This window comes from Ruditapes philippinarum, unplaced genomic scaffold, assembly GCF_026571515.1.
Source record: "Ruditapes philippinarum isolate M1 unplaced genomic scaffold, ASM2657151v2 ctg3112_1_1_1_1, whole genome shotgun sequence".
Taxonomy (NCBI): domain Eukaryota; kingdom Metazoa; phylum Mollusca; class Bivalvia; order Venerida; family Veneridae; genus Ruditapes; species Ruditapes philippinarum.
Genome location: NW_026863241.1, coordinates 44,031 through 71,322, shown reverse-complemented (window position 1 = coordinate 71,322; position 27,292 = coordinate 44,031). Strand labels below are relative to the sequence as shown.

General features: G+C 34.6%; 1 protein-coding gene across 1 annotated transcript; it reads left to right on the top strand.

The window, feature by feature from the left end:
- The first annotated feature begins 1,002 nt into the window (after positions 1 to 1,002).
- Positions 1,003 to 21,668, top strand: LOC132721566 (mitochondrial-processing peptidase subunit alpha-like). Its single transcript, XM_060705889.1, has 12 exons — positions 1,003 to 1,094; positions 2,183 to 2,330; positions 3,540 to 3,689; positions 5,141 to 5,223; positions 5,781 to 5,883; positions 7,127 to 7,219; positions 11,153 to 11,431; positions 11,935 to 12,146; positions 12,930 to 13,020; positions 14,306 to 14,368; positions 15,744 to 15,888; positions 17,089 to 21,668. The coding sequence occupies exons 1-12, from the start codon at positions 1,039 to 1,041 to the stop codon at positions 17,253 to 17,255; spliced, it is 1,590 nt and encodes a 529-aa protein (XP_060561872.1). The 5' UTR covers positions 1,003 to 1,038; the 3' UTR covers positions 17,256 to 21,668.
- Positions 21,669 to 27,292: the final 5,624 nt, after the last annotated feature.

Genomic DNA, 27,292 nt, shown 5'->3' with positions numbered 1-27,292 from the left:
TCACAACTGTGGACAATCTGGACAGTTTTAAAACTGCTGTCCAGTCATACGTATATGTGTAAATTATTAAACATCGTGTATAGTGTACAAACATGTTGGATTTTACTTCACACTACGTTTTCACATTATTTTAACTCGAACGCCTTGTGCCGCACATGGGGGACAGGTTTTTAGCCCACGTTTTATGGAGCACATTTCACATCACCACTCGTCGCTGCTGTCTGCACAGCGGATTTACAGACGAGTTCAACATAGAAGTAGAAGTAGAAGTAGAAGGCAGATTAGACGTACGTAGGGTAAATAGGGAAAAATCACAGATCAGATTAAGAGACTTAATGGCTAGGAGCACAAAAAATGTTTCATAAAGTCTATGTAGATTAACATAGATGTAAAGATATTATATGGTGGATAAAAAGTACCAGCGTTTAAATATAGGTTAAGTTTACATGGAGAAATAAATTTAATTATAAGTGATCGATATAGTTACGAGGATAGCCCATTAAGCCGGTAAGCTTCCTGTGAACCAACAATAGAACAAGATGACACCAGGGAGACAGAGTTTCATTTATAGATAATGAGGTAATAAAATCTCCGAAATTACCAATCTTAGAATTTCTAAGTTTAGGTTTACTTAATTGCTTTTGTAAATTAAAGTGCAAAATATGCTCATTAGATTTCAGTAGCTTGACTATAGACTTAAGCATTCTATATTATCACAGTAGTTTTGCATTATCACAGAAAATAAGAAAAAAATAGAAAATGTAGATATATATTTTACCATGGAGTTAAATATAAGATTGTTTATATATCTGTGATTTCACGTAACCTGGCAAATTATTCAAATCTTTAATCAGACCGTAGTTGTGGAAGGCAATATAACTTGATAGCTTACATGTATGGCTCTATTACTTGATAACAATTCTCATATCTGTAAAACGACACTATTTTTATTTTCAATCTTGAGAATGTCACATTCTGATTTAGTACAGTGTAGCCTATGACGCATCAGAAAACGCATAGTGGTCTCTGACCTTTGTAATGGCGACTCGCATGCTGAGAAATATCCTCGGCCAAGGTTGCAAGAATATAAATAGGTATTCTTTAGCTAATTTCTGAGATATTATTGCGGTACATACAAAATATACTTTATAGATATGGAAGAGATGATAATTCATTGTCCTATGTTAAAAGATATGACGTTAGAGCAATTAATCATCTATTTTCGCGACAGGAGTCGACTTAGAACTGGAAAGTTATTTATGTAATTTAATCCGGCGAACAGAAACCCGGCTTTCACACACTTTTTTCGTGATTAATTATCCATCTATCATTATTATATTAGTCTATCTGTTGAAATATAATACTAATTAAGCGGGACAAAATAACTGTTATGTCACTTTAAATATCAGAGTTCAGACACAAAAAAGTATTATTTCATAAATTCATATTTACCTGTCCCAAGCTTTGAATATCTGCATTGATTGGTAGGAAGGTCGTTGCATGCGCCGAAGTTTCATCTCTGATATAAGAAACATAAATCAGTGGCAAACAAACTGTAATAAACTCTGTTGACTGTTGCTAAAAAATCAACCTTTTTATACCTAATATGTGATATATATTGAAGAGAATGCATTCACTTAACACACACACACAAAATGTTTGTTAAAATCGCCGGAAAATTGAAAGGTATAGGTAGGCATATTCAAAAAGAATACAGGCATATGAAGAAACAGGGATTTTCTTCCCCGGATTTTGAGAACACGACCCATGGTATTTCAGCGGTGTTTTGTTAAAAATTGGGGTAAAACTGCATAACTGAAATTTTGCAGCGATTAAATGGATGCAAATAATTACTGTCTACGGTGGCATCTTCAAAGATTTAAGCACTATTACAGTGAAGAAGCCCTTATTTGCAAAGATTTTAGAATTTTTATTCAATATTTTTATTTTGTAACTTTCAATTGGGAATTTTTTCCTGTGGATTGGGAAAATAATATACTTTTTTCAATTGGGAATATGACCAAATAACGGCTGTAAAATAATTTTAAAAAATCCCTCATCCAACATTTGGTATAATCCGTTGAATAAAGGCCGCATTTACACATTCTCCATGGTGGCTTTTGTTGACAGTTTGATTGTAACAGTATATACATGTAATCAATGAGTCATTTTCTTTTTGTAGGAAATGTTGTAAAAGATACCTTTGTAGTAGTAGAGAGGCAGGGGGAAATGCTGACATACCTATGAAAAATGTGCCTCTATCATCGAGGCCTCCAAACTTTCCCCCACCAAGGTATGCAGTGGCTGACAAAACACAACATGAGACCCAGGTTTGTATAGTATTGAGTAATCTTAGAATTGTAAAACATAGTCAGAGCAACAGATAAGGTGCGTATTTGCGTATTTACGCAATTAATTTTATAAAATACGCAATTGATTTTTTAAGAATGCGTATCAAAACCCATTAAAAAAATAGAATACGCAATTGTCTTAAAAACCCGTGCGTATTGTCATTTTCATCACCGCAAAATTAATCTTTCGTACGCTCGTAGTTTTGGACAAATTATATCGATATGCATGCTATCCGAATATTCCCGAATCAATGCTAACTAATCAACGGTCTCCGGTCTTCGACGGTCCCCGGTCTCCAAGACCGACTAAGCCATATCAATAAAGCATGAGACCGTCGATTTGTCTACTGAGGTCAACGGTCCTCAAAGACTGGCAGAGACCGTCAATAAGTAGGTCCCAGCTGTATCAATAGACGCTTTGAAAGCAATATGGCGTCAAAACAGTCGTAAATCAAAAATCAGTCAGAAAACGAACTTGTTAAAATATTATGAAATATAACATGAGCATTTTATATAAAAAATAAAACAATTGTGAAAAGTTCTAGTAAATTGTTAATCCTATTTTCTTTTTAAAAGAGTTTAAATTTTATTGATATTAAAATCATAAAATTCATATCTTCATAATTGAATACCCAATTAATCTTGAAATCATAGGGTATCGAGTTTTGGAATACCCAATTAAATGGAGCCAATACCCAATTCCAAAGGAAATGATGGAGTAATACCCAATTCACTTTTAAAGCTTATCTGTTGCTCTGATAGTGTTTATGTATTAAGTTTGTTTCAGTTGATGTAGAAACTATTGTCAGAGTACCAATCTGATTAAAATCATGTAATAAATAAGTAGATCTGAACTTTAGTCAGATTGTGAGAGTACTTGATTGTAGTTTTAAATTAAATTTGATAATATCCATGATTCAGACCTGATAATAAATGAATATGTTTGTGGTTTAACTTTTTAGCACTAACTATATTGAATACACTTGTCCAACTTGTAATGTGGGACAAAATCATAAAGTTATCATTTTTAGGTAAAATTTTAATAAATATACTGACTGAAAAGAAAACAGTGCAGACCATGATTAGAAGGCATGGATGTACTGGCTAATATTGGTCTGCACTGGTAGCATGGGTAGATTCAGTTGCCACTATCAGGCTAAAAGTTAATTTTCTTTACAACTATTTCAGGTGACGGTACTAGACAATGGCTTACGAGTGGCGTCGGAGAATAAATTTGGGGAGTTTTGTACTGTTGGTGTATTGATCGACTCTGGTTCAAGATATGAAGTAAACTACCCAAGTGGTATAAACCATTTCCTGGAGAAACTGGCTTTTAGTGTAAGTTATTACATGCAGGAAGTGCATTTGATCTTGTGCTATAACAATTTATGGCACAGCATGTTTTTACAATGATAACTGACAACATATTTGTGTTACACCATTCATGCATTATACTAAGTTTCAAGGTCGTTGACTTCAAATAACTTGCCCCCCACCACTGTGGGTTCGAATCCCGACAGGGACTTTGGATTCTTTCATGTGAGGAAGCTATCGAGCTAGCTTACGGAAAGTCAGTATTTCTACTCAGGTTCCTGTTTGTGCCTGAAATAATGCACGGAAGGGCACCTGAGGTCTTCCTCCACCACTAAAGCTGGAACGTCGCGATATGACCTGTACTGTGTCCATGTGACATAAAACCCAAAACAAACAAAACTCGGTTTCAAATGATTAATGTTGATATTTGAACTCAATGGCTGAGCGATTAAGGTAGTTGACTTTAGTTATTATTATACACTGAGTTTAACCCTTAACCTGCTATATTTCTATAATGGATTAGTCCAACTTTGAATCTGGAACAGTCTTCGGTAGGAACTATCCTTGCCTGGGGTCATTTAGTTGATATAGTCTTATATGAGGAGACACATTTCAGTCTTTATTTTGTAAAATTACAATACCAAGAACTTAAGATATTGATCATGTAGAATAACCTTATGAACCTCTACAAAATGAATAGTGTTATGCCCCCTGGGGACAATATAAGCCTGGCCCTGGGTCACTTGATTTATTTAAACTTATGTAGAAAAGCACATGTAAGTCATATTGTACGAAACTACAATGCCCAGAGCTTAGAGATATCTGGCATGTAAAATCAATTTGTTGATTTCTTCAAAAGTTACATTTAGTCATGACCCTCCGGTCAAAATTTGCCGTATACCAGGAGTCTTATTCTTCATGTAGACAATGTACCTTATAGGAAAACACATCTTGTTGTTTTTTATTGGATCAATACTATTTCTCTTTATTTGGCATATATATTACCTCTATAAAAGTTAAATGAATCATGTACTTAGGATAAAAAATGTCTCATTATTTAATTTATTAAGATATAACATTTTTCAGACAAGTTTATTGGTTGGGTCTCTGTCGTAATTGAAAGATTATTTGTGATTATTCAAAACAATTAATATTCAGGCCTATATTGTCCTGCCTTTGCGGTGAACTTGTTAATCAACAAAATAAAGTGACAAAGGTTAAAGGGCCCTAAGGGTCAAAGTAACAAATTAACATTTGTCACCAGCATAGTGCCAGATCAAAGTCATGCAGTTTGGCCAGGCTCTATACTGCTGGTAGCTCAATTTTTGCATTTTCATATAAGAATCCCTAACATCATAATTATAGACTATTTCAAATTCTAAGCATGCCAAATCCATGCCATCAAATTTCGGGGAGTCAGTGATGATTTACAGACAAGAAAAAAAGTCAGGAAGATTCCATTTTATCTATTTCAGAAAACAACAAATTATGAAAATCGAGATAAAATCAACCAAGTGTTAGAGAAAGTTGGAGGCATTTGTGATTGTCAGTCTTCGAGGTTTGATTTTATTTGAGCCACGTCACAACATAACCAACATAATGGGTTTGCGACCAGCATGGATCCAGACCAGCCTGTGCATCCTGGTCTGGATCAATGCTGGTCGCAAACACATTATGTTGGTTTTGTCATGACGTGGCTCATTTATCAGCTGGCTTTTGGCTGTGTGTTCAGAAAGGGAAGATAACAGTCTGGATCAGATGATCCCGATTTTATTTTCATCCCTTTATGAAACTAACAGTTATCATATAAGGCTAAAATGATTGGCATATAAACAAAATGTAATAGAATAATACTAATTTATGAGGGAAAAAAAATCTAGTTTATAAACTATTTGATGAATTACAACACAAAATACAAGAATATATGGATCAAAATAATGACCAGTTTCAGTACTAAGGTCACTTAATATTTGAGTCAACTGTTAAATGATATATCTTGTAAAGTAATCCTTTTATTTCCCCCTAAAAATTCATAGACACGCTATTTCATGTCCACTTTTTTATATAAAATGGCATAAACTGTACATATTAGATATATTTCATTATAAATTTCAGAGATACAATGATATATGCTATGTCATTAGAAAGAGAGGGGCTACCCGAGGCGTTAGATATACTGTCAGACGTAGTTTACCAGCCTGTCATAGGTGATGAGGAGGTACGTTAATTTGAGCCGTGTCACGACAAAACCAACATAATGGGTTTGCGACCAGCATGGATCCAGACCAGCCTGCGCATCCGCGCAGTCTGATCAGGATCCATGCTGTTCACTATTAGTTTCTCTACTTGTTATATGGTCTATAAGCGAACAGCATGGATCCTGATCAGACTGCGCGGATGCGCAGGCTGGTCTGGATCCATGCTGGTCGCCAACGCACTATGTTGGTTTTGTCGTGACACGGCTCATTTTATTTTTCAGTACAAGGTAGCCCTTAGAAGTAATTTTGTCCGAACTTATATATTTACTTGTACTTTCATCTGGACTATTTGAGGAATAGGAAAAGCTATTGTATTCACTCTGGCTTGGGCAAAGTTGTCTGTTCCTAGTCACACTTTGGTTAAGTTTTTGTGTGCACATAACATGTAAAATTTAACTTGGATCTTGAATGTTTTTACCTGTCTTCAAAATGTTAGTACAATTTTCTCAATGTTGATTTTCTTGAAATATATTGGCTCATCTGGAGGTGTGCAGATTTAACTCCTTTTATAATTCAATGGGATTTAAACTATTACTGCACTAAGGTGATGTAATTTAGACAAATGTTCATACCTATGTAGAACCGCTGACCGTTTCTTAGCGCTTGAACAATTCAATGAATTTGATAGTTTGTGATTTACTACACTTGAATTCTAAACTTGTAACTCTTAGTAAACTGCTTTAAGTCAGTGATTTTTCTACTTATGTAACAGACTCCGAAAAAAGGCCTCTTCTCAATTGAAATTTTCTTTAAAATCATGCAGTTTTCCCAAAAATCTGAACTTAAACCAGCCTTTTTACTTCCCAAATCAGCATTTTAATCGTTAATTTTTCCCAAAATGAAGAGGGTAAGGCATCTTCCCAATTAAGAGAGAAAAATCATTGTAAGTGAAAGACCTAATGATATAACTGTCATATTATAAGAAATAGTACACACTTCAGCACTTTGTGATATAAGTAAAGAAGCAACAAATTTATGTGAGGTATAATATATTCTAATGTTTTAATATTTAAAAAAAGTAATTCTTTACTATAAGAAAAAAAACCTACAAATATAAAGATGGACATTATGTCATTTGTTATTATATGAATTTTAACTATTTTTTGTAGAAGACTAAAGGTCAAAATATTTTTTCGACAATGTCACTGTAGTTGGTAAGACATAGCTGATATACAATTATCTCGTTGGTTTTATGTATTTAAGATTGAGATGGCACGACAGGCAATTGGATTTGAGCTAGAGTCTCTCCGTATGAACCCTGACCCCACGGCACTGATGGTAGAGATGATCTTTGCTGTAAGTTTAATTTTGTTGGCGGTTGATGTTTTCAGCCCGACTTTTTTGAAGAAAAAAAGGAGCTATTGCTACAGTCATGATATCCTTTCTTTTGCTGTTGCCGTCCAAAAACTTTAACATTAGTCATTATTTTTTTAGCTCACCTGTCACAAAGTGACAGGGTGAGCTTTTGTGATCGCTTTTCGTCCGGGGTCCGTCCGTAAACTTTTACTTTAAATGACATCTCCTCAAAAACCACTAAGCCAATTTCATCCAAACTTCACAGGAATGTTCCTTTGGTGGTCACCTTTAAAAATTGTTCAAAGAATTTAATTCCATGCAGAACTCTGGTTGCCATGGCAACCGAAAGAAAAAACTTTAAATATCTTCTTTTAAAAAACCATAAGAGCTAGAGCTTAGATATTTGGCGTGAAACATCTTCTAGAAAGTGTCTACCAAGTTTGTTCAAATAAAAGCCCTGGGGTCAAAATTGGCCCCGCCCCAGGGGGTCATTGATTTTCCCTATATGCATATAGTAAAAACTTAAAAAAATCTTCTTTTAAAGAACCCAAAGAGCTAGAGCTAAGATATTCAGCATGAAACATCTTCTAATGAGTGTCTACCAAGTTTGTTGAAATAAAAGCCCTGGGGTCAAAATTGGCCCCGCCCCAGGGGGTCATTGATTTTCCCTATATGCATATACAGTGTAACTTCCGAAAACCGAACACCCATTGGACTTGTCAAAAAGTTTGGATTTCAGAGGTTTCCGGAATTCAGAGGTTTATGATAATGCGGACAAGACTAAGCCACATAATATCACTAAATGTCAAGGAAGAAGTGGCCATTACTGTATTATCATATATAATAGTCTTTTAATCAAGATAAAGATGTGAATGAAAAGAATACATTTTTATCTTACTTGCAAATGCTTTTGAATTTCTATCAGTTTGTAGAAATGATGTTAATTGCATAAACTTACATATCGTCCGATGCTAGTTAATTAATTATTACATCAAATGCAATAAAATCCCTAAAGACTTTTGATGCATACATTGTCCAATTAATTGTCATTTAATCCGCTAATAAACACTTCAAATTAACTGACCGCCGTAAATTACTTTGATTAACCGCATCACTTCAAACATACCATTTCACAGTTTGTGATTTTAACGCGTATCAAATTACACGATCACCGCTAATTAGTAAACAATCGATAGGGAGAATAAATCTTCCTGCAGGGTTTACAATGTATTTCACACCTTTGGATATTTCCGGTTTTTGGAGGTAAAATTGCATTGATTTGACTCTAATTTTACGAAAATATCGTCCAGAATTTAGAAGTTCCAGAATTCAGAAGTATTATATTAAAAGAAAATAGAAGGGAAAAAATCGGGACCGAAAAAATTGTTCGGTTTTTAGAAGTTTCCGGATTTCAGAAGTTCCGGAATTCGGAAGTTACACTGTAGTAAAAACTTAAAAAATCTTATTTAAAAAACTCAAAGAGCTAGAGCTAAGATATTCAGCATGAAACATCTTCTAATGGGTGTCTACCAAGTTTGTTGAAATAAAAGCCCTGGGGTCAAAATTGGCCCCGGCCCGGGGGGTCATTGATTTTCCTTATATTTGTATAGAAAAAACTTAAATAATCTTCTTTGAAAGAACTCAAATAGCTAGAGTTTAGATATTAAGCATGAAACATCTTCTAGTGAGTGTCAATAAAGTTTGATCAAATAATAGACCTGGGGTCATTATTGGCCCCGGCCCGGGGGGTCATTGATTTTCCTTATATTTGTATAAAAAAAACTTAAATAATCTTCTTTGAAAGAACCCAAATGGCTAAAGTTTAGATATTAAGCATGAAACATCTTCTAGTAAGTGTCTACAAAGTTTGTTCAAATAAAAGCCCTGGGGTCAAAACTGGCCCCGCCCCAGGGGTGTCATTGTTTTTAACTATATGTGTGTAGTAAAAACTTAAAAAATCTTCTTTTAAAAAACCCAATGAGCTAGAGCTTAGATGTTTAGCATGAAATATCTTCTTATGTTTACCAAGTTTGTTCAAATAAAAGCCCTTGGGTGAAAATTGGTTCTGCCGGGGGGGGGGGGGGGGGGAGGTGGAGATCATTTTTTTCATTACATGTGTGTAGTAAAAACTAAACATTGTGAAACATCTTCTAATGAGTGTCTTCCAAGTTTGTTCAAATAAAAGCCCTGGGGTTTAAACTGGCCCTGCTCCGGGGGGCCTATATACAGGTGAGCGACCTCAGGGCCATCATGGCCCTCTTGTTCAAATTTCTTTTTTGAATCGTCTTTAATATTCGACACAACAAACCTTTGGGCAAGACCTTCAAGTACACCAGATTGGAATCAGCATAGACTCTTAAATAATCATGACCTTCAAGGTGAAATTTTGAATTTTGCTTGATTTTTGCTATAATTGGCTAAAACTTTGGTATTTATATTTTGATTGTCTTTATAGTTGGACATAAACAGTATTTAGACCAGATCTTCAAGTTGATTATTTGCCGTGTCCTTCATTCGTCAATGACCTTGACCTTCCAGGTGAAATTATTGAAATCTACTTGATTTTTGCCTGATTGGCTAAAAAACTTTGTTTTTCAAATATTGAATTTAGCTGAGTGTCATAGCTTTGTTATTTACTTATGTATTCAATTTATAATTTTACAAAAGAACACTTGTGACAAATCATATGTGGAATATTTCTTATATAACATTGACCTTTATTTGATCTTGACTGCCAAGGTCAAATTATTGTTATTTGCTTAAATTGTCATATCTTGGTTTTTTATTTACAGATTTGATTCATCCTTAGACAAAAGAACACATATGTCAAAACTGACATGTTAAATTATTCTGAAATGACCTTGAAATTTAATTGACCTTTACCATCAAAGTCAAATTATTGAAATTTGTTTAAATTGTCATAAACTTTATTTATTTTATGAATTTGATATGTTATTTGGACAAAAGAACACTTACTACAAAACTGACATGATTAATTCAAATGTGACCTTTGAATGACCTTGACCTTTATTGTCGAATATGAAAATCGAAATTTTTTTTTTGTTCAAGCAAATTATGTATTCTAGGAGTATTTTTCTTTTAATGATGTATTTGTCCCAAGGAATAAGAGAAGTCAAGCATGGTCCCCGCTAAGTGGCAGCTCTTTCTTTAAAGTCACAATAATTCCATTCAATTAAAGGCACAAGTGGGTCCTGGGTAATAATTTTGACATTTGTCCCCCACTCCTAAAATGCACCACTATATTCTTATTCTTATTTCTTAATTATATTGCATTTATTGTTACATTATTATTGAAACAAAAGCTAAGCAAATCATGTCCATATTAGCAGGGCTGCCGATTTTCCACAGATTCGCGGAAATCCGCGGATTTTGTGAGCTCCTGGGTCATTTTTGAGATCGATGTAAATTCGACAAAAACAATAAATTCATTTGTCATATTTTATACAGTACCCAAAAACCGGCACGCCTTGGCTTTTATCGTTACGCTAGCCGCCTATGGTATGTCTGTAAGCGCTTTTCTCATTGGTCAAATCGAGTCTTTTCCGGGCCCCCACCGGGGCTCTGCCCTGGACCCGCAAAGGGGGCTTGCGCAGCCCCCTTGACCCCCGGCGTATTTGCCTCTGATTTTGCAATTTGCTGTTGGCAGCCCTGATATTAGGTTAACATTTCCATTTTGGGGAGCGGAGTGGTGCAAATGTCCAATGATACATATTTAGATTGAGGGCAAATGTCTTGGGAGGGCAGATATCCTTGATCAATGCAGCCTGGCCTACACATCAGCAGGCTGACTGACTTCAGTTTTCATCTTGATATACCCAAAAATTGAAAATGGAAAGTTCAAAAAATTGAATTTGGACAGGTCCATATGAATAAATCAACAGAGAAAGGGTTAATTTTTAACATATGTTTCAGGCTGGATACAAAAATAATACTCTAGGGCTACCAAAGATCTGTCCTGACGGTAACCTCAGTAAGATAGACAATCGTTTACTGTACACATATATGAACAGTTACTATGATCCTAAGAGAGTAGTGTTAGCCGGTGTTGGCATCGATCATGACACGCTCGTCAATATGGCGGAGAAACATTTCATCACAAAGTCACCGATTTGGACAGAAAACAAATCTCTGATTTACCCTTCCAAAGGCATGGATTGTTCTATAGCACAGTACACTGGAGGACTGGTAACTGTAAGTTTGTTAACTTTTATTCTGCCAGTAATCTGATATTTATAATGTTGCATGTTTGTAAGGATGCTTTTCATTGGATAATTGTGACGTTTTATATAAACTATAAATATGGCTTTGTCAATTTATGAAGTAAATACATTTTATTTTCTCAAAGTAAGGAAGTTTGTTTCATAAATATGTCATGAACATGTTATATGGCCTATTTAAGCTTTTGTTTGCATTATAACTTTCACTTAGCCACCTTGGTTATATACACAAACAAGCATTTATATATGGCCATATAGCCTGTCAAAAAGCTTTAGAAAACAAGAGAAGTCAATAGACTTTGATATTAATAATACAATAATTGTATATTATAATGCACATTATTATACCGCTCTTTACTTTACAGTATGATGGTAAAAGTTCAAGAAGGAAAGTTATCATTGTGTTTTGTTTCAGCTACACTTTTTTATGTGAGGTTAAATAAAAACAAATAATATTTTTTTCCTTTTATCTGGCAGGAAGAACAAGATTTATCAGATGTTAGTCTTGGACCAAATCCAATGCCTGAACTGGGGCATTTAGTTATTGGACTAGAAAGTTGCTCACATAAGGACGATGATTTTGTAACATTTTGTGTACTAATGAATTTACTAGGAGGAGGGGGATCATTTTCTGCCGGCGGACCTGGGAAAGGCATGTACACTAGACTTTACCTGAATGTACTGAATAAGTAAGTGTAGCTATCACAATGCATTAGATAATTTAACAAGTCCTGCTTATGTTTAGGTTAAGGGGCATCATCCGATTAGTAATCAAGGCATGGGCTGTTCTATCTTATGGAAAGATGTAGTTTCTTTGTGACGATTGATCTTGCACATTTAGTCTCAATGGTCATTTGCTGTCCACCATGTATTCAAAAATCATCTCAAACCTAAAAAAGCCCTAAATTTATGTACATGAGAAGTCTGTATGAACCATGCCCCAGCAGGTGAGGTGCTTCCATCCCCTGTTGTTGCTTGAAGAGATACCAGAGATAAGCCAAAATCATCTTTCCTGTTTCAGTGCCTTATGACCTAAATTTTGTTGATGCACCGTGAAACTAACAGTAAAGTAGTTAATCCATTATCTACACAAAAAAAAAGATCTTGCTTCTTTCAGTTTATGACTAAAAGCTTTGTTATCACCACTTCTCACTATCTTAAGGTACCATGCATAAATTTTTGATGGACTTTTAGATCAAGTCTCAAATTTACGAACAACTGGTTTAATTGTGAATGTTTTCAAATTTTCCAAAGTTAGATTAAGATTTTGATATTAGATTATATGTTTAATGTATCCCTGTGGGTTTGTAGAGAAACTTTATATACATATGTATATCATGTCTATTAGTTTTTAAAGTTACACCTCTATTTGTTTATTAAAGGTACTCAGCCTAGTAAAATACACTTGTATTATTTGTTTATTAAAGGTAATCAACCTAGTAAAATACACTTGTATTATTTGTTTGTTAAAGGCATCATTGGATAGAAAGTGCGCAGGCTACAAATCACGCTTTTGCCGACACGGGGATGTTTGTGATACAGGCTAGCTCTCATCCAAGCAAGGTAAGATTTTTCTTTGTACATAATAATATTTCAGGCTTGTCCCCTTGGCTCAATGGGGAAAGCATCTGCTTTGCATCCCAGGGGTTGCTGATTTGATCCATGGGAGAGGTGACAATTTTTTTATCTCTGACATTGATTTTTATGGTCTCACCTCAGTTATTCAGAAATCATGTGGGGTAAGTAGTTGTTCACTTGTAGAAAAATTGAAAATTACTGATTAGTTTGGTAATGCTCTGCCTTTTTAATAAATGAAGGGTTGTTGAAGGGTGGTCTTTGTATACAAGGTGATCTTTATATGGAGTTGGTCTTTAACACATGTGTAAGTGTATAGTGACAGACACAAACAAAGTCAAGTACTGAAGGTCTTTCTCAAGAGGAACACATAACAATTGCAAGTGGTGCATGGAGACATGATAGACTTAAACAGGTAGTATAAAGGGAAATGGTCATTTAATATTATTTAAAATTGTTCATTCATTTCTTATTTTATTCCCACAAACAAAGTTTAGGAGGGTGTTTAGGAGTCAGCTTGCCAGTCGGTCCACTTCTGAGCGATATCTAGAGTTTGGTATGAGTTATTGTTATCAAACTTGATATATATCAACAGTATGTGGAAATCCTGGTTAGTATTGCTTTAGGACCCTCTTGAGTCACGCGCAAGGTCCATATTACTAAAAATAGAAAAATGATTTCTGGGCAATAAATAGAGTTAGGAATGAGATATTGTAATCAAACTTGTGATATAGCAAGCTTATATGAAGACCCTTGTTGGGATTGCTTTTGGACCCCCGTGGGGTCAGGGTCACTGTTACTAAAATAGAAAAATGGTTTCTGGGCAATAATTAGAGTTGGGAGTGAGATATTGCAATCAAACTTGGTATATACTAAGCTTATATGAAGATCACGGTGGGTTTGCTTTTGGACCCCTTTTGTTTAAGGTCAAGGTCATTGTTACTAAAAATAGATTTTTTTTGTTTTGGAAGATAGGCAATTAATTGTAATAATTATTGGTACACAGATTAAACATAATAAATTATAGGTTGTGTTCAAAGTTTGCTTGAAACCAATTATTTTTCAAAAAGTTAAGGTTGTTGGTGGAAATATGAATCACCTTTAGTGATAGCTATAGCTATTCCTAGTACTAAATTGTCGCAACACTAGATTACGGGAAGTATGAATTATTTTTATGCCACTGATTACTTTTTCATTGTTGATGATTACTTGTTCATTGTTTTCATGCTGATTATTTGTTCTTATAAAGTACTTATATGTTTATAATTCACAGCTTGACAAACTGACTGAGGTTATAACTAAAGAATTAGTCAATACAGCTGGCCAGACACCACAGGTATGTAGTTTGGGAAGATTTTTCAAGATGCTTATTAACTTAAAACTGGGAAAAATACCCTCAAGATGAATTGCATTGAAATGAAAATTCCCCTCCAGAGTATGGAAAAAATAGCAATATGTAAAAGTTGCCCTTAAGAGTATTGAAATCATGGCAATGAAAGGTGGCTCTAGAGAATTTTGAAAGATAAGCATTAAATGAAAATTTTTGTCAAAATCATTCAGGGAAATATAGGTAAATTGCCCTTGATAAAATCTAAGAATTTTGGAGCATTGTACTTAAAAGCAAAAAAAAAAAAGATGAAAAATAAAGCCTTCCAAAACATTTTTAAATGAAATTTGTTCACACCAACAACAAAAGAACATCAAGTAGCAAAATTTTCTAAAGGAGCAACAGTGGTATTGGATCTTTGTGGCTGATTAGTTAAGGTTGCAAACAGTGAGCACCATGTTTTTCTCCGCTGTTGATTTGCATCTGGAACGGGGCTTTGATTCTGTCATGCATGGAAGCTATTCTAGTACCATACAGAAAGTAGGCTGTCGGTTGTTCTACTCTTGTGCCTAATAAAACGGCCTAAAATATTTTAAGAGGATATAAAAAAAATTTATCTGGCAAGGCTAAAAAAAAAGAAAGCAGAGGCTTTACTAAGCGCTTCATTTTTTCAAGCCCAGCCTGATTAATTCTATAATGCCAGACGCTTGTTTCATATTCTATTCATCATATTTTCAATTTTAGTATGTGTTTCTTTTTGAAATGAAACAAAAAACTGTGAAGAATCTCTTGATTTCAAATTGCAAACAGAAATAATTGTCAAAGGACATATCTATATAGAATAGTCCCAAATGTTTTTTAGTCAAATGTAAGAGAAACTTTAATATTCAAAACTTGTATTTGTTTAATATTCAGTTTAATATTTTTTCAAATTAGTAAATGGTTAAATGTTCAATTACCTTTTTCATTCTATTTCAATATCTATTGATGAGGTGACTGATAAAGCTGAGGGTGACTGATAAAGCTAAATTTATATTTATCAGGCATGCACATTTTTTTAAAAGAAATCAATGTAATGATGTAATAAAATGTTTTGGAGTAGATATATGTAACTATTATTTGCAATTAATGAGCCGCATCACGACAAAACCAACATAGTGCGTTTGCGACCAGCATGGATCCAGACCAGCCTGCACTTCCCCGCAATCTGATCAGGATCCATGCTGTTCGCTATCAGTTTCTTTACTTGTACAAGGGTTGGTAAGCGAACAGAATGGATGCTGATCAGACTGCGGGGATGCGCAGGCTGGTCTGAATCCATGCTGGTCGCAAACCCATTATGTTGGTTTTGTAATGACACAGCTCAATTATTTTAATTTTGTAGGTTGAATTAAACAGAGCTAAGAGACAGCTCCAGTCTATGCTGTTGATGAACTTAGAACAAAGACCGGTTGTGTTTGAGGATGTTGGTAGACAGGTGCTCTCCATGGGTTATAGAAACCAGCCAGAATACTATCATGACCTTATAGGTATTGTTCTTTATCATTAATTTGTATAACTAAATGTTCAGTTGATGGTCACAGTGAGGTTAAGGTTTTTGTGTTTAAATCACTTCTCATTGTTCCACTGTATAAACCCATCAGGGACTTCATATTCTTTCATGTTTGGAAGTTATCCCAGCTAGTGTATGGATTGTGAATGGTTCTTCTTTTGTACTTGCTATTACAACGTATGAAGTACTTCCCCCTGACGTTTTCCTTCAGCAATATAGTTTAACTTAAACTTGTAATGATGGTTTTTAAATGTCCAACTTTATCGTTCTGTTGCTTGTGGTGGTGTTAGTAGTTATCACTTGGATCACAGTTATTAGCCAAATTGAAATTACCAGAGCACAGTTCAACCTCTGCATCATTGTTCGGCATGCTGTCAAGCAGTTTACCAGTACTAGTTGCTTTCACTTTTGCAAGGAACTGAAACTTCTGTACATACCAGAGCATATGTACAGTGTGAATGATCATAGAAAATAATTTCATGATCAATCACAACGAAAGTAACCTATGCTATCCAGGAATCCCACCTGGGTTACCCCGATTTACAGACCAATGCCTTACCTATTGAGCTAACCTGCAGCTCTTTAGCAGTGGTGTGCTATTTAAGGCTGCCTCTCCTTAGGAAATTTTTAAATTCAATTTATATCAAATGGAGAAAATAATAAGAGTCCCTAAAGAAAGTCCAAAATCGCAAAATTGAAAATGTTTTGAAGGCTTGGTTTGATTGAGCCTGTTCATGGATGATACTGTCAAGTGCAAACTACTGTCCACTACCCCTAAAGCAGAATTCAACATTTAAACATGAAATTGTAAAAGTTTTAATGTCCTCTTTTGCAAGCATTCAGTGTTATTTCCCCCCCCCCCCCCATTAATGTTTATGGCTAGTGCAGTGAAAAAAAAAAAGTCATCACATTAACATATCAGATTTATCTGGCCCAGCACGACAAAACCAATATAATGGGTTTGCGACCAGCATGGATCCAGACCAGCCTGTGCATCCGCCTAGTCTGATCAGGATCCATGCTGTTTGCTTACAAACCCAATTACAAGTAGAGAAAGTGCTAGCGAGCAGCATGGATCCTGATCAGACTGCGCGGATGCGGTCTGGATCCATGCTGGCCGCAAACGCACTATGTTGGTTTTGTCGTGACGCGGCTCAAATACTGTTGTGTATTTCAGAAAAAGTGACAGCAGAAGATATAAGCAGAGTGGCACAGAAAATGTTAAGAACAAAGCCTGCTGTAGCCGGGTATGGAACGTTGCAGAAATTACCCGACCTTGACACTATACAAAACATGATACTTAATAAGAGTAAACCCAAGCTATTCTCACTGTTTGGAAGATGAAATATTGCAGATATATAACTAAAATTACAAAAATGTATAATTGAGAAATTAATGTAAAGTGAGTGCAAAATTAATACGGTATATCTCCTTCAGAGCAGTATTCTTTTAGGAGAGAACAAATTATGGTTGTTCAGAAGAGGTGTTGCTTTAGTGAAGTGAAAATTAAATTTATTGTGAATTGTTGTTATTGGTAGAAAAATGACACGGTTGTTGTGAAGAGGTGATTGCTCAACAAAGGGGCACTTTCTGACGAGGTTACACAGTATTTCAAAATGAACAGGATAGTTCTCAAGACCTAGATTGTCTGAGTAATTATATCGTAAAGAATTCAGTGAAACCCGCAGTCATTATGTCGGAATAAAAATAGATATAGTGTCAATGTGGAAAAAAAGTGTTCCCCACCCATATTAGTTTAAGTTCTGTGTTTTTCTAAAATAAATGCAGAGTTTTTGAGAGGGGAAAAAAAACAAAAATCATGTCTTACACTAGAAGTAAAAGATCACACTTTGGCAGAACAGTGTACAGAGTGTGTTATTTTTGTTGTAAATATTTATTCAGTTTTACAGATTGTTGTAGAGAGTAAAGTTTTTGTATATTTTTTCATGATCGTATTAACCGTGTGTAATGAATATAAAACTTAGGCCAGACATACCAGGATGGACCTACCAGAAAGTTGGGTTAGATGTAAGTTGAAGAATATTTTAGCTACAGACCATGTGTGTATAAATCACAATGATAATTTATGTTTACTTAATTATGTATGTTGTTAGTTATAGACCATATTTGTTAAAGGCTCATCAAGCCTAGATAATAATGATATTTCTTATATATTTCTCAAAAACTTTTTACTTGTAGTGTCAGGTGACGTGTTTCCAAAAGGCTACTCCTTGGTCATATAACTTATCTCTTACGGTTTTGAAATGATTGTTTCATTTTACGCCTTTTCCTCAACAGTATTTCAGTCATATAGGCGAGTAGTTTCCTAACCATCGTTCCTAGAGAGTTACACCAGTACTAGACTACCTTCCTCCACGCTAAACTACCAAAGCATCTCCTGGGGATCGAACCCACGCCAGAGAGGTAGTCATCGACACTAACCCCTCGTCCACGGAGGCGATTGTTTTGAAATAGTTTTGTGGTGTAGTATTTTGTATGTTAGTACTTTGTTTACTTCAATGATTATTTCCCTTTCATCAGGTGGTCATCATCACACATGCACTTTATCCAATTTAGGGGTGTCCATGGCCAAGTGGTTAAGGTCGTTGACTTCAAACCACTTGCCCCTCACCGCTGTGGGTTCGAATCCCGACATGGACTTTGGATTCTTTCATGTGAGGAAGCTATCCAGCTAGCTTACGGAACGTCGGTGGTTCTACTCAGCTGCCTATTCGTGCCTGAAAAAATGCACGGAAGGGCACCTGAGATCTTCCTCCACCAGTGAAGCTGCAACATCGCCGACCGATACTGTGTTGATGAGATGTTAAACCCAATCAAAAAAACAAACTTAATCCAATTTGAAGTAGTAAAAAATTACATGTTTGCTCTTTGTAAAGGAAAACAAAAATATACAGTAAAAATGAAGAAGAAGAAACCCTGGCCATGTTTAGCCAAAAGTCCTGTTTGCAGAGGTTATATAAAGTGATTTATTTATCAGTGGATTTGGACTTTAAATCATCCGATTTTCAAAGTATTAAGGTTTTTTAGAATTCCAGTTTTACTATACTAATTTCTGAGGGTAAGTGTGCCTTTAAAGCTTTAAGTTCAAGCTGCGTAGATTTTAGTTGCATACATGTGAACACTCCCACTTTAAGCAGCGGAAGACTCCCACTTTCTGCAGCCATATTTTCAAAGATTTTTTAGCTCACCTGTCACAAAGTGACAAGGTGAGCTTTTGTGATCGCTTTTCGTCCGTCCGTCCGGCGTCCGTAAACTTTTACTTTAAATGACATCTCCTCATAAACCACTTGGCCAATTTCATCCAAACTTCACAGGAATGTTCCTTTGGTGGGCACCTTTAAGAATTGTTCAAAGAATTTAATTCCATGCAGAACTCTGGTTGCCATGGCAACCGAAAGAAAAAACTTAAAATATCTTCTTTTAAAAAACCCAAGAGCTAGAGCTTAGATATTTGGCATGAAACATCATCTAGTCAGTGTCTACCAAGTTTGTTCAAATGAAAGCCCTGGGGTCATAATTGGCCCCGCCCCAGGTGGTCATTGATTTTCCCTATATGCATATAGTAAAACCTTAAAAAATCTTCTTTTAAAGAACCCAAAGAGCTAGAGCTAAGATATTTAGCATGAAACATCCTCTAATGGGTGTCTACCAAGTTTGTTCAAATAAAAGCCCTGGGGTCAAAATTGGCCCCGCCCCAGGGGGTCATTGATTTACCCTATAGGCATATAGTAAAACCTTAAAAAATCTTCTTTTAAAAAACCCAAAGAGGTAGAGCTTAGATATTTGGCATGAAACATCTTCTAGTCAGTGTCTACCAAGTTTGTTCAAATAAAAGCCCTGGGGTCAAAATTGGCCTGCCCCAGGGGTTCATTGATTTTCCCTATATGCATATAGTAAAACCTTAAAAAATCTTCTTTTAAAGAACCCAAAGAGCTAGAGCTAAGATATTTAGCATGAAACATCCTCTTATGAGTGTCTACCAAGTTTGTTCAAATAAAAGCCCTGGGGTCAAAATTGGCCCCGCCCCAGGGGGTCATTGATTTACCCTATATGCATAGAGTAAAAACCTTAAAAAATCTTCTTTTAAAAAACCCAAAGAGGTAGAGCTTAGATATTTGGCATGAAACATCTTCTAGTCAGTGTCTACCAAGTTTGTTCAAATAAAAGCCCTAGGGTCAAAATTGGCCCCGCTCCAGGGGGTCATTGATTTTCCCTATATGCATATAGTAAAACTTTAAAAAAAATCTTCTTTTAAAGAACCCAAAGAGCTAGAGCTAAGATATTTAGCATGAAACATCCTCTAATGGGTGTCTACCAAGTTTGTTCAAATAAAAGCCCTGGGGTTAAAATTTGGTCCCGCCCCAGGGGGTCATTGATTAACCCTATATGCATATAGTAAAAACTTAAAAAATCTTCTTTTAAAAAACCCAAAGAGCTAGAGCTTAGCTATTAAGCATGAAACCTCTTCTAGTGGGTGTCTAACAAGTTTGTTCAAATAAAAGCCCTGGGGTCAAAATTGGCCCCGCCCCAGGGGGTCATTGTTTTTCCTTTTATGTATATAGTTAAAACATAAAAAATCTTAAAAGCTAGAGCTAAGATATTTAGCATGAAACATCTTCTAATGGGTGTCTACCATTTTTGTTAAATTAAGGGCCCTGGGGTAAAAAAAATTGGCCCCGCCCCGGGATCATTGATTTTCCTTTTATGTATATAGTAAAAACTGAAAAAATGTTCTGTAAAAAAGCCCAAAGAGATAGAGTTTAGATATTAAGCATGAATTATCTTCTAGTGAGTGTTTACCAAGTTTGTTCAAATAAAAGCCCTGGGGACAAAATTGGCCCGCACAGAGGGGGTGGGTCATTGTTTTTCCCTATATGTGTTTAGTAAAAACTTAAAAATTTTCTTAGAGCTTGAGCTTAGATATTTATCATGAAACATCCTCTAATGGGTGTCTACCAAGTTTGTTCAAATAAAGCCCCTGGGTTAAAATTAGCCCCGCCCCGGGGGCCTATATACAGGTGAGCGATTTCAGGGCCATCATGGCCCTCTTGTTTTAAAATAAGGGGTATTTTGACAAATTAAAGAAGTCTTCCTCTTTTTGATGTCAGAACTTCCTTCTTTGTTTATTGCAAATTCTAAAATCTCTCTTTTTGAAGAAAAATCTTCCACTCAATCATGGAAAAAAGTTCACTTGTATGTAGTTTTAGTTGTATTGAACTGGGGGACATTGATGCAGCTATGACACCAACTCCATCAAATACATTAATTATATTACACTCATTCCTTTAAAGGCACATTAAGCCTCGGAAATGATTTATTTTCATTCTGTAGAAAAGGGTATTATGTTTTCTGTAATGCTGTGATATTTTTGTAAAACATGTGAGATATTTATCACATGTAGAAAATAAAACGTATTATGACTTCCATACTTAATCCTTACATGCTGCAGTAGTAATTGCCAAAGGCAAAAAAAAGAAATAGATGAATAAGGTATATGGTCAATGAGTACTTTTTTTGGAAACTGAAGGATACTAAAAAAAAAAAAGAAAAAAATATGAGAATTAGTATTATTTATTTCCTTTTTTGAAGAAGAAAATAAATTAATATAACAATAATAATTATGATATACATTGTATATGTTACCATAAAGTTAAGAAATATTGATCATTATTCAAAACTAACAAATGTGAACTGTATGTTGATTATTGAAGAGTAAATAAAAACACTTGAAAGTCACTGCTTTGTTAAATATAGTTTATTGAAACTTAAACAGTTGCCAATTCTTTATCTCTGAACAGTTGCCAGTTCTTTATTATGGAACAGTTGCCAATTCTTTATCTAATGCACGGAAGGGCACCTGAGGTCTTCCTCCACCGGTAAAGCTGGAACGTCACGATATGACCTATACTGTGTCGATGTGACGTAAAACCCAAAACAAACAAAAACAAAAATTCTTTATCTCTGAACAGTTACCAATTCTTTATCTCTGCACAGTTGCCAATTTTTTTTTATCTCTGAACAGTTTCCAGTTCTTTATTTTTGGACAATTGCTAGTTCTTTATCTTTGAAATGTTGCCAGTTCTTTATCTCTGGACAGTTGCCAATATTTTTAGGCTGCCAAAGATGACAATGGTGATTAAACTGGTTCTAGGATTATGATGAAATTATAATGTGACTATAGGTCACTTCCCTATCATGACGTCAGTTACGTCGAGCATATCTTTGCCTTCTAAAACATCGTGGTTCTTTAATGAACAATGTAGGACGACACAGATAGAACAGTAGAATTGTTTGCATTTTATACAGTACCCAGAGCCTTTACGGTTTAGAATATTCATTGCTTTACACGTGTTGCAGTGGAAAACGATTACGGGATGTAAACGTGTGAGTCGTCCACGATGATTGTATATACAGTCTCCGCACATAAATTCGTCGCATAATTTACAGAAACCGGAAGCAGGTTGTCGACTTCGTCTCCAGTTGTGTCTACACAGTCCACATTCTCGATCGAAGTTAACTACATTTGTTTCTGCAGAACAGGTCGTAATTTCTGGATAGGGGAGGCTCATATCAAATGATGTCTGGACCGATGAATTCCGTGGTGTAAGTGACTGTAGTGAGGAAAAACGTTGCAATGACCGATGCGATGGGAATGAATGACCAGTCGACCGACTCTTCGGTGATCCGAATCTCATGTCCTGATCTGCGTCAGACACGAGGGCAATTTTCGGCAATATAAGTTTAGAATTTTTACTTGGAATTTTGTGAGTCATGGATCGAAACATTGCATGGGTTAATGTTTCCGTGGGTTCTTTTGGAGGAAAGAACAATGCATTTTTACGAGCCGTCCTTTGTTTTTCCTGTTTCATTAGTTCTCTTCTGCTGCGTTTCTTATGCAAGTAATCTTTGGCTTTATCTGGCATGGCACACATCGTCCGGTGATTGTTAGATGTTGAATCTCGAAGAATCGACTTAACTTCGATTTTTGGAAACAATTCTGAAATTTCAACGCCATCTTGCCTCGTCTCTTTAACAAAGCTGTGATGTACTGAATCAAGAAAGGAAACCCTTTTAACACTTGGAGTCTTAACAGATCGTGAAGAGAGTGACATTTTTATATTTAGAACTGCTTGTTCACGCTGTAAGAAGTTATGTTTTAGACTATCAACATTATAATTATTATAGTTTTTTTTCTATAATCTTAATAAAAATATAAAATTTAATAAACTGTTCTATCTTTTCATAATTTTCACTATGGTTTCTTAAGTGCAAAAGACATGTATTCTTTTATATGGACAAATTACACTGTGTAACTGTTCCTTTCTTTCAATGATTTTGAATATTTGATCTCCTGGTTTGCCTCAGCTACTAACTGACCAAGCTTATCCTCCACAGTATATATAAATCAGGGGATCATAAGTTCACTCCCTTGCAGATAGATAAAAAGATCCTTATAGCACGATTTACCTTTTAATATTGTCCTTTAATATCAGAAACACTGAATCCTTTTTATGTTTTTATCACTATCTATCATTTATGATTCTTTCTCCAGTACCAGCAAAAATTTCTTCAATCTTTTATAACTTATCAAAATGTATTAGGTACTTTCTCTCTTTTTATGATGGATATGATAATATCGTCCACAATATCACCTAATTAGAGTGATAATATTGTCCACAATATAAGCCAATTAGTATGAAAATATTATCTGAAATATTAGCTTGTCAATATAATATATTGAAATATGAAAAATATTTTTGAAAAAAAAATAAGATCAACATTCATGCAAGTAAATCTAGCTAATTTAAACGGCTATATTTAAAAAAAATACATATCACTTACTTAAATCATTTAAATAAATGAATGAACGAACGTAACAAGATAGCCTTGTGTTTTTAAAGATCAGTCAAAGGTCACTGAATATAGTCAGTGTTTCAATGGTTTTCATTTACCCTAGGACAAAGAAAAAACACGTTAATGAATGTGTACATATTTACATGCTCTATGGTGTTCTTAAGAAAATGTTTTGTAGAGTAAAAAATACTCTTCATTAAAAAATTTAATGAAACAGTTTGATTTAATGAAATGCAGAAATTTCAGTCTGAGATTTTTCGATACGGGATTGACAAATACAGAAAAAAAAAATCAAAATTTGTGGAATAATATGTTAAGAGCATATCAACCTTATGGAATGACAAGTAAAGATTAAAAAAAAATATTATATACTTATAAATGAAATATTGAGAAATATTGATGAAATAAAATTCGTAATTTTATTTTCCGTATTTTCACTGTAAACATTTATATTTCACTGCAGTGAAACATATTTTCCGTCAGAATAAAAATTTATATCACTACCCTCCACAATTAGTACAAGTTCCGTTCAAAATTTTCATTACCATCTAACTTTTATCACTTGCGTAACAGTAATACTCAATTTTTAGCAGGCCCTTTGTATATGTTCTTCGAGCTCGTAATAAGTTTATTTTTGTGTTGACTTCTATATATATACGACTCGTATATTGTACAAATTCTTCAATGTTTGAATGTTTGTTGTATTCTGGAAAAGTGGAGATCCCTCAAGAGCAATATTCCAAGGCAAATATATATAGTTGACTTTTGCAGTCTCTATTTTCTCTGGAGTCTATCCATGAGAGACAATAAATTATAAACCTTTTTCATAATTTCCGATATAGGGCCTTTTCTGTTCTTATGTTGTTTCAAGCAGGTTTGTAGCTTAAAGATTAAAGTCAAATAGATAAGTGATAGTGTTTGTGTAGATGAGCTACGCAATGCGCGGGTCAGGGATTTCCCGCTTATATTACGAAAAGTTTAAAACAATATTTTGTGTGTGTTTATTATTTTTATCAGAGAAAAAGGTAAAAGAACAGAGCAGAACAGAATATTTATTTTGACTTAAGCATATACAGCTTATCATCAATCATGAAAATATGATACATGTACATTCCATTGCATGGCAAAACAAGTTGTCAGTTGCATATAGGGAAAATAATATACAATGTAATCAGTAAGCATAAAATCAAATCGGCAAATATATATTACACACAAGTCAACATTTGTTATTATTAACCTTCAAGATTCATGTGATTGTTTCATACTTTCAGAGCTCTTGAAATAGATATAGACAGTCTACATTATTACAATCGGAACAGTTCAATAAACTTAAACATGTGAGGATGATTTCTGAAGTAGTACGGAGTATATAATTTTCTCAAGTCTTTATACTTCTCACAAAATGAAATTCGTCTTCAATACCGTCTTTGGTACATATAGCACACTTTCGTTCACATCTTATCTGGTTTCTATGGCGACCCAGCTCTATGGCGAAACAGTGCAAACAGTCGGCATTTATCCAAGGCATTTCTGAATTTGTTATTGTCAAGTATTCAGACATTTCAAAAGTTTGTTTGATTTCTTTACATAGAGTCATGCCGTTGAAATGTATAAATGTCTTTAAGCCTAAGCTTAAACTGTGTAATAAAGCACTCTATGTTAACAACAGATGCAGGAAAACACCAGACATCATTAAACCCCGTCTCTTGCGACATTGTCTTGACATTTGATAACCACTTGTTTTGTAAATCATCGCCCGTTTCACCATAATTAAAAGTGCATAACTGTTCGTACTCATTTTTACATCCAATGTCCATTTAAGATATTTACTATGAAACCGCTGTAGTCTTTCTGCTTGGCTAAATGAACACTATGACATTATAGATGTTACATAGGCATCAAAAAGGTTAAAGTTTATATGCAGTGGTATTTGCATCCCTCAGTGATACTTTTGAGAGAAAACATTGATTTAAGACCTTTATCTGCTAATTCATCTAATGACCCGCCACTGCTCATTACAAAGCCTAGGTAATTAAAGTTTCAACAATGTCTATGGTCTGGCCGTTATATGTCTAAGCCTGATTTCTTGGTAATTGACCACCCTTTCGGAATACCATAATTTAAGTCTTTTCAACGTCAACTGTTAGGTGCCATCTTTTACAATACGCCTCTAATTGGTTGAGATTGGTTTGAAGGGCTTCAGGGGTTTCGCTGATTAAATATATAGATAACTGGCATAAAGTCAATCCACAGTCTATATTTCTTCAAGGTCATTCACGAAATGGAAAAATAGTAATGGCGAAGTTAGCTTCCCGTGGAATAGTCCATGAAGTATGATGGGGAATGTAGGTGTCTAACACAAGATCGTATCTCTTAAAAGTGTTGTGTACGTTTAAGATAATAATTTAGAGACGCGGCGGTCAAGTCCACTATAACGGTGTAAAACAGTTATCATATTGTATTTAACATCTTTTTATGATATAACAATTATCATCTGTCAATGTAACGCAGTAGGTAAGACTGTGACTTAGATTCCTAGTTGAATATCAATGCAAGGCAGGTTCGATTCCCAAAAAATATTTCTGTATGAAGATAGTTTTGTATTCCTTATTGCGTCCAGTATTTAATTTGTCGAGCTTCACTGTCTCCCGTGACAGCTCTTGTTTATTTACTTCTCATTTCACTTTTTTCTTGTGTTTTCAATGTAGGCATATCTAGAAAGTTCGTGAAACCTTTTACTGCATACAAGTACACACATTGTTTCAACTATAGTTTAGTTGGCACGACATACTCGAGCACTACACAAGTACTATGACTACATCATACTACACAAAACACAGGATAAATCTATTTTTCCTGGTATATCAAAATTATTAGATATTATAACAAAACTACATTGATATTCCAATTCATTTGCATCTATCATAAAATTAAAAAAAATAGGAAAAGTAAAATGTTACACAGCTTCTGAGGCTCAAACTCGTGTTGAACTTTTGAGACGCAAACCGATGACTTTACCAACTTTGCCATGAAGACGTTCCATATAACTGTCTTTCGTCATGATATGTGTAATTTCATTTGATTAAAATAAAGTCAACACACGTATTTGATTATCTTTTTTCACACCAAACCTTACCTTAAACCAAGCATTAATTTGCTTTATACATAGACTTTTAGTAGAAATATGAATGATAAAAAATGAATGATAAAAAAGAAGGTATTCTCAATATATATAAAGTAATATGTGTATTGTATATAATTATATATGTAAATATGATTTTCATTATATTTACGTATGTAAGCTTTGCTTACACGTCTTATATAATTCTGTATAAAATGGCATATGTACTTTTACCAATTTTATGTATTTCAATAGTGTTGTATAATTATGTTGTTAAAAGACAGACATGTGGTCAAATGAAAATAATGCAAAAGAAATTAATATTTTCGATTAACATTTGTTACTGAGTGTAATTTCACATAAATTGTTGTACATAGTTCAAATA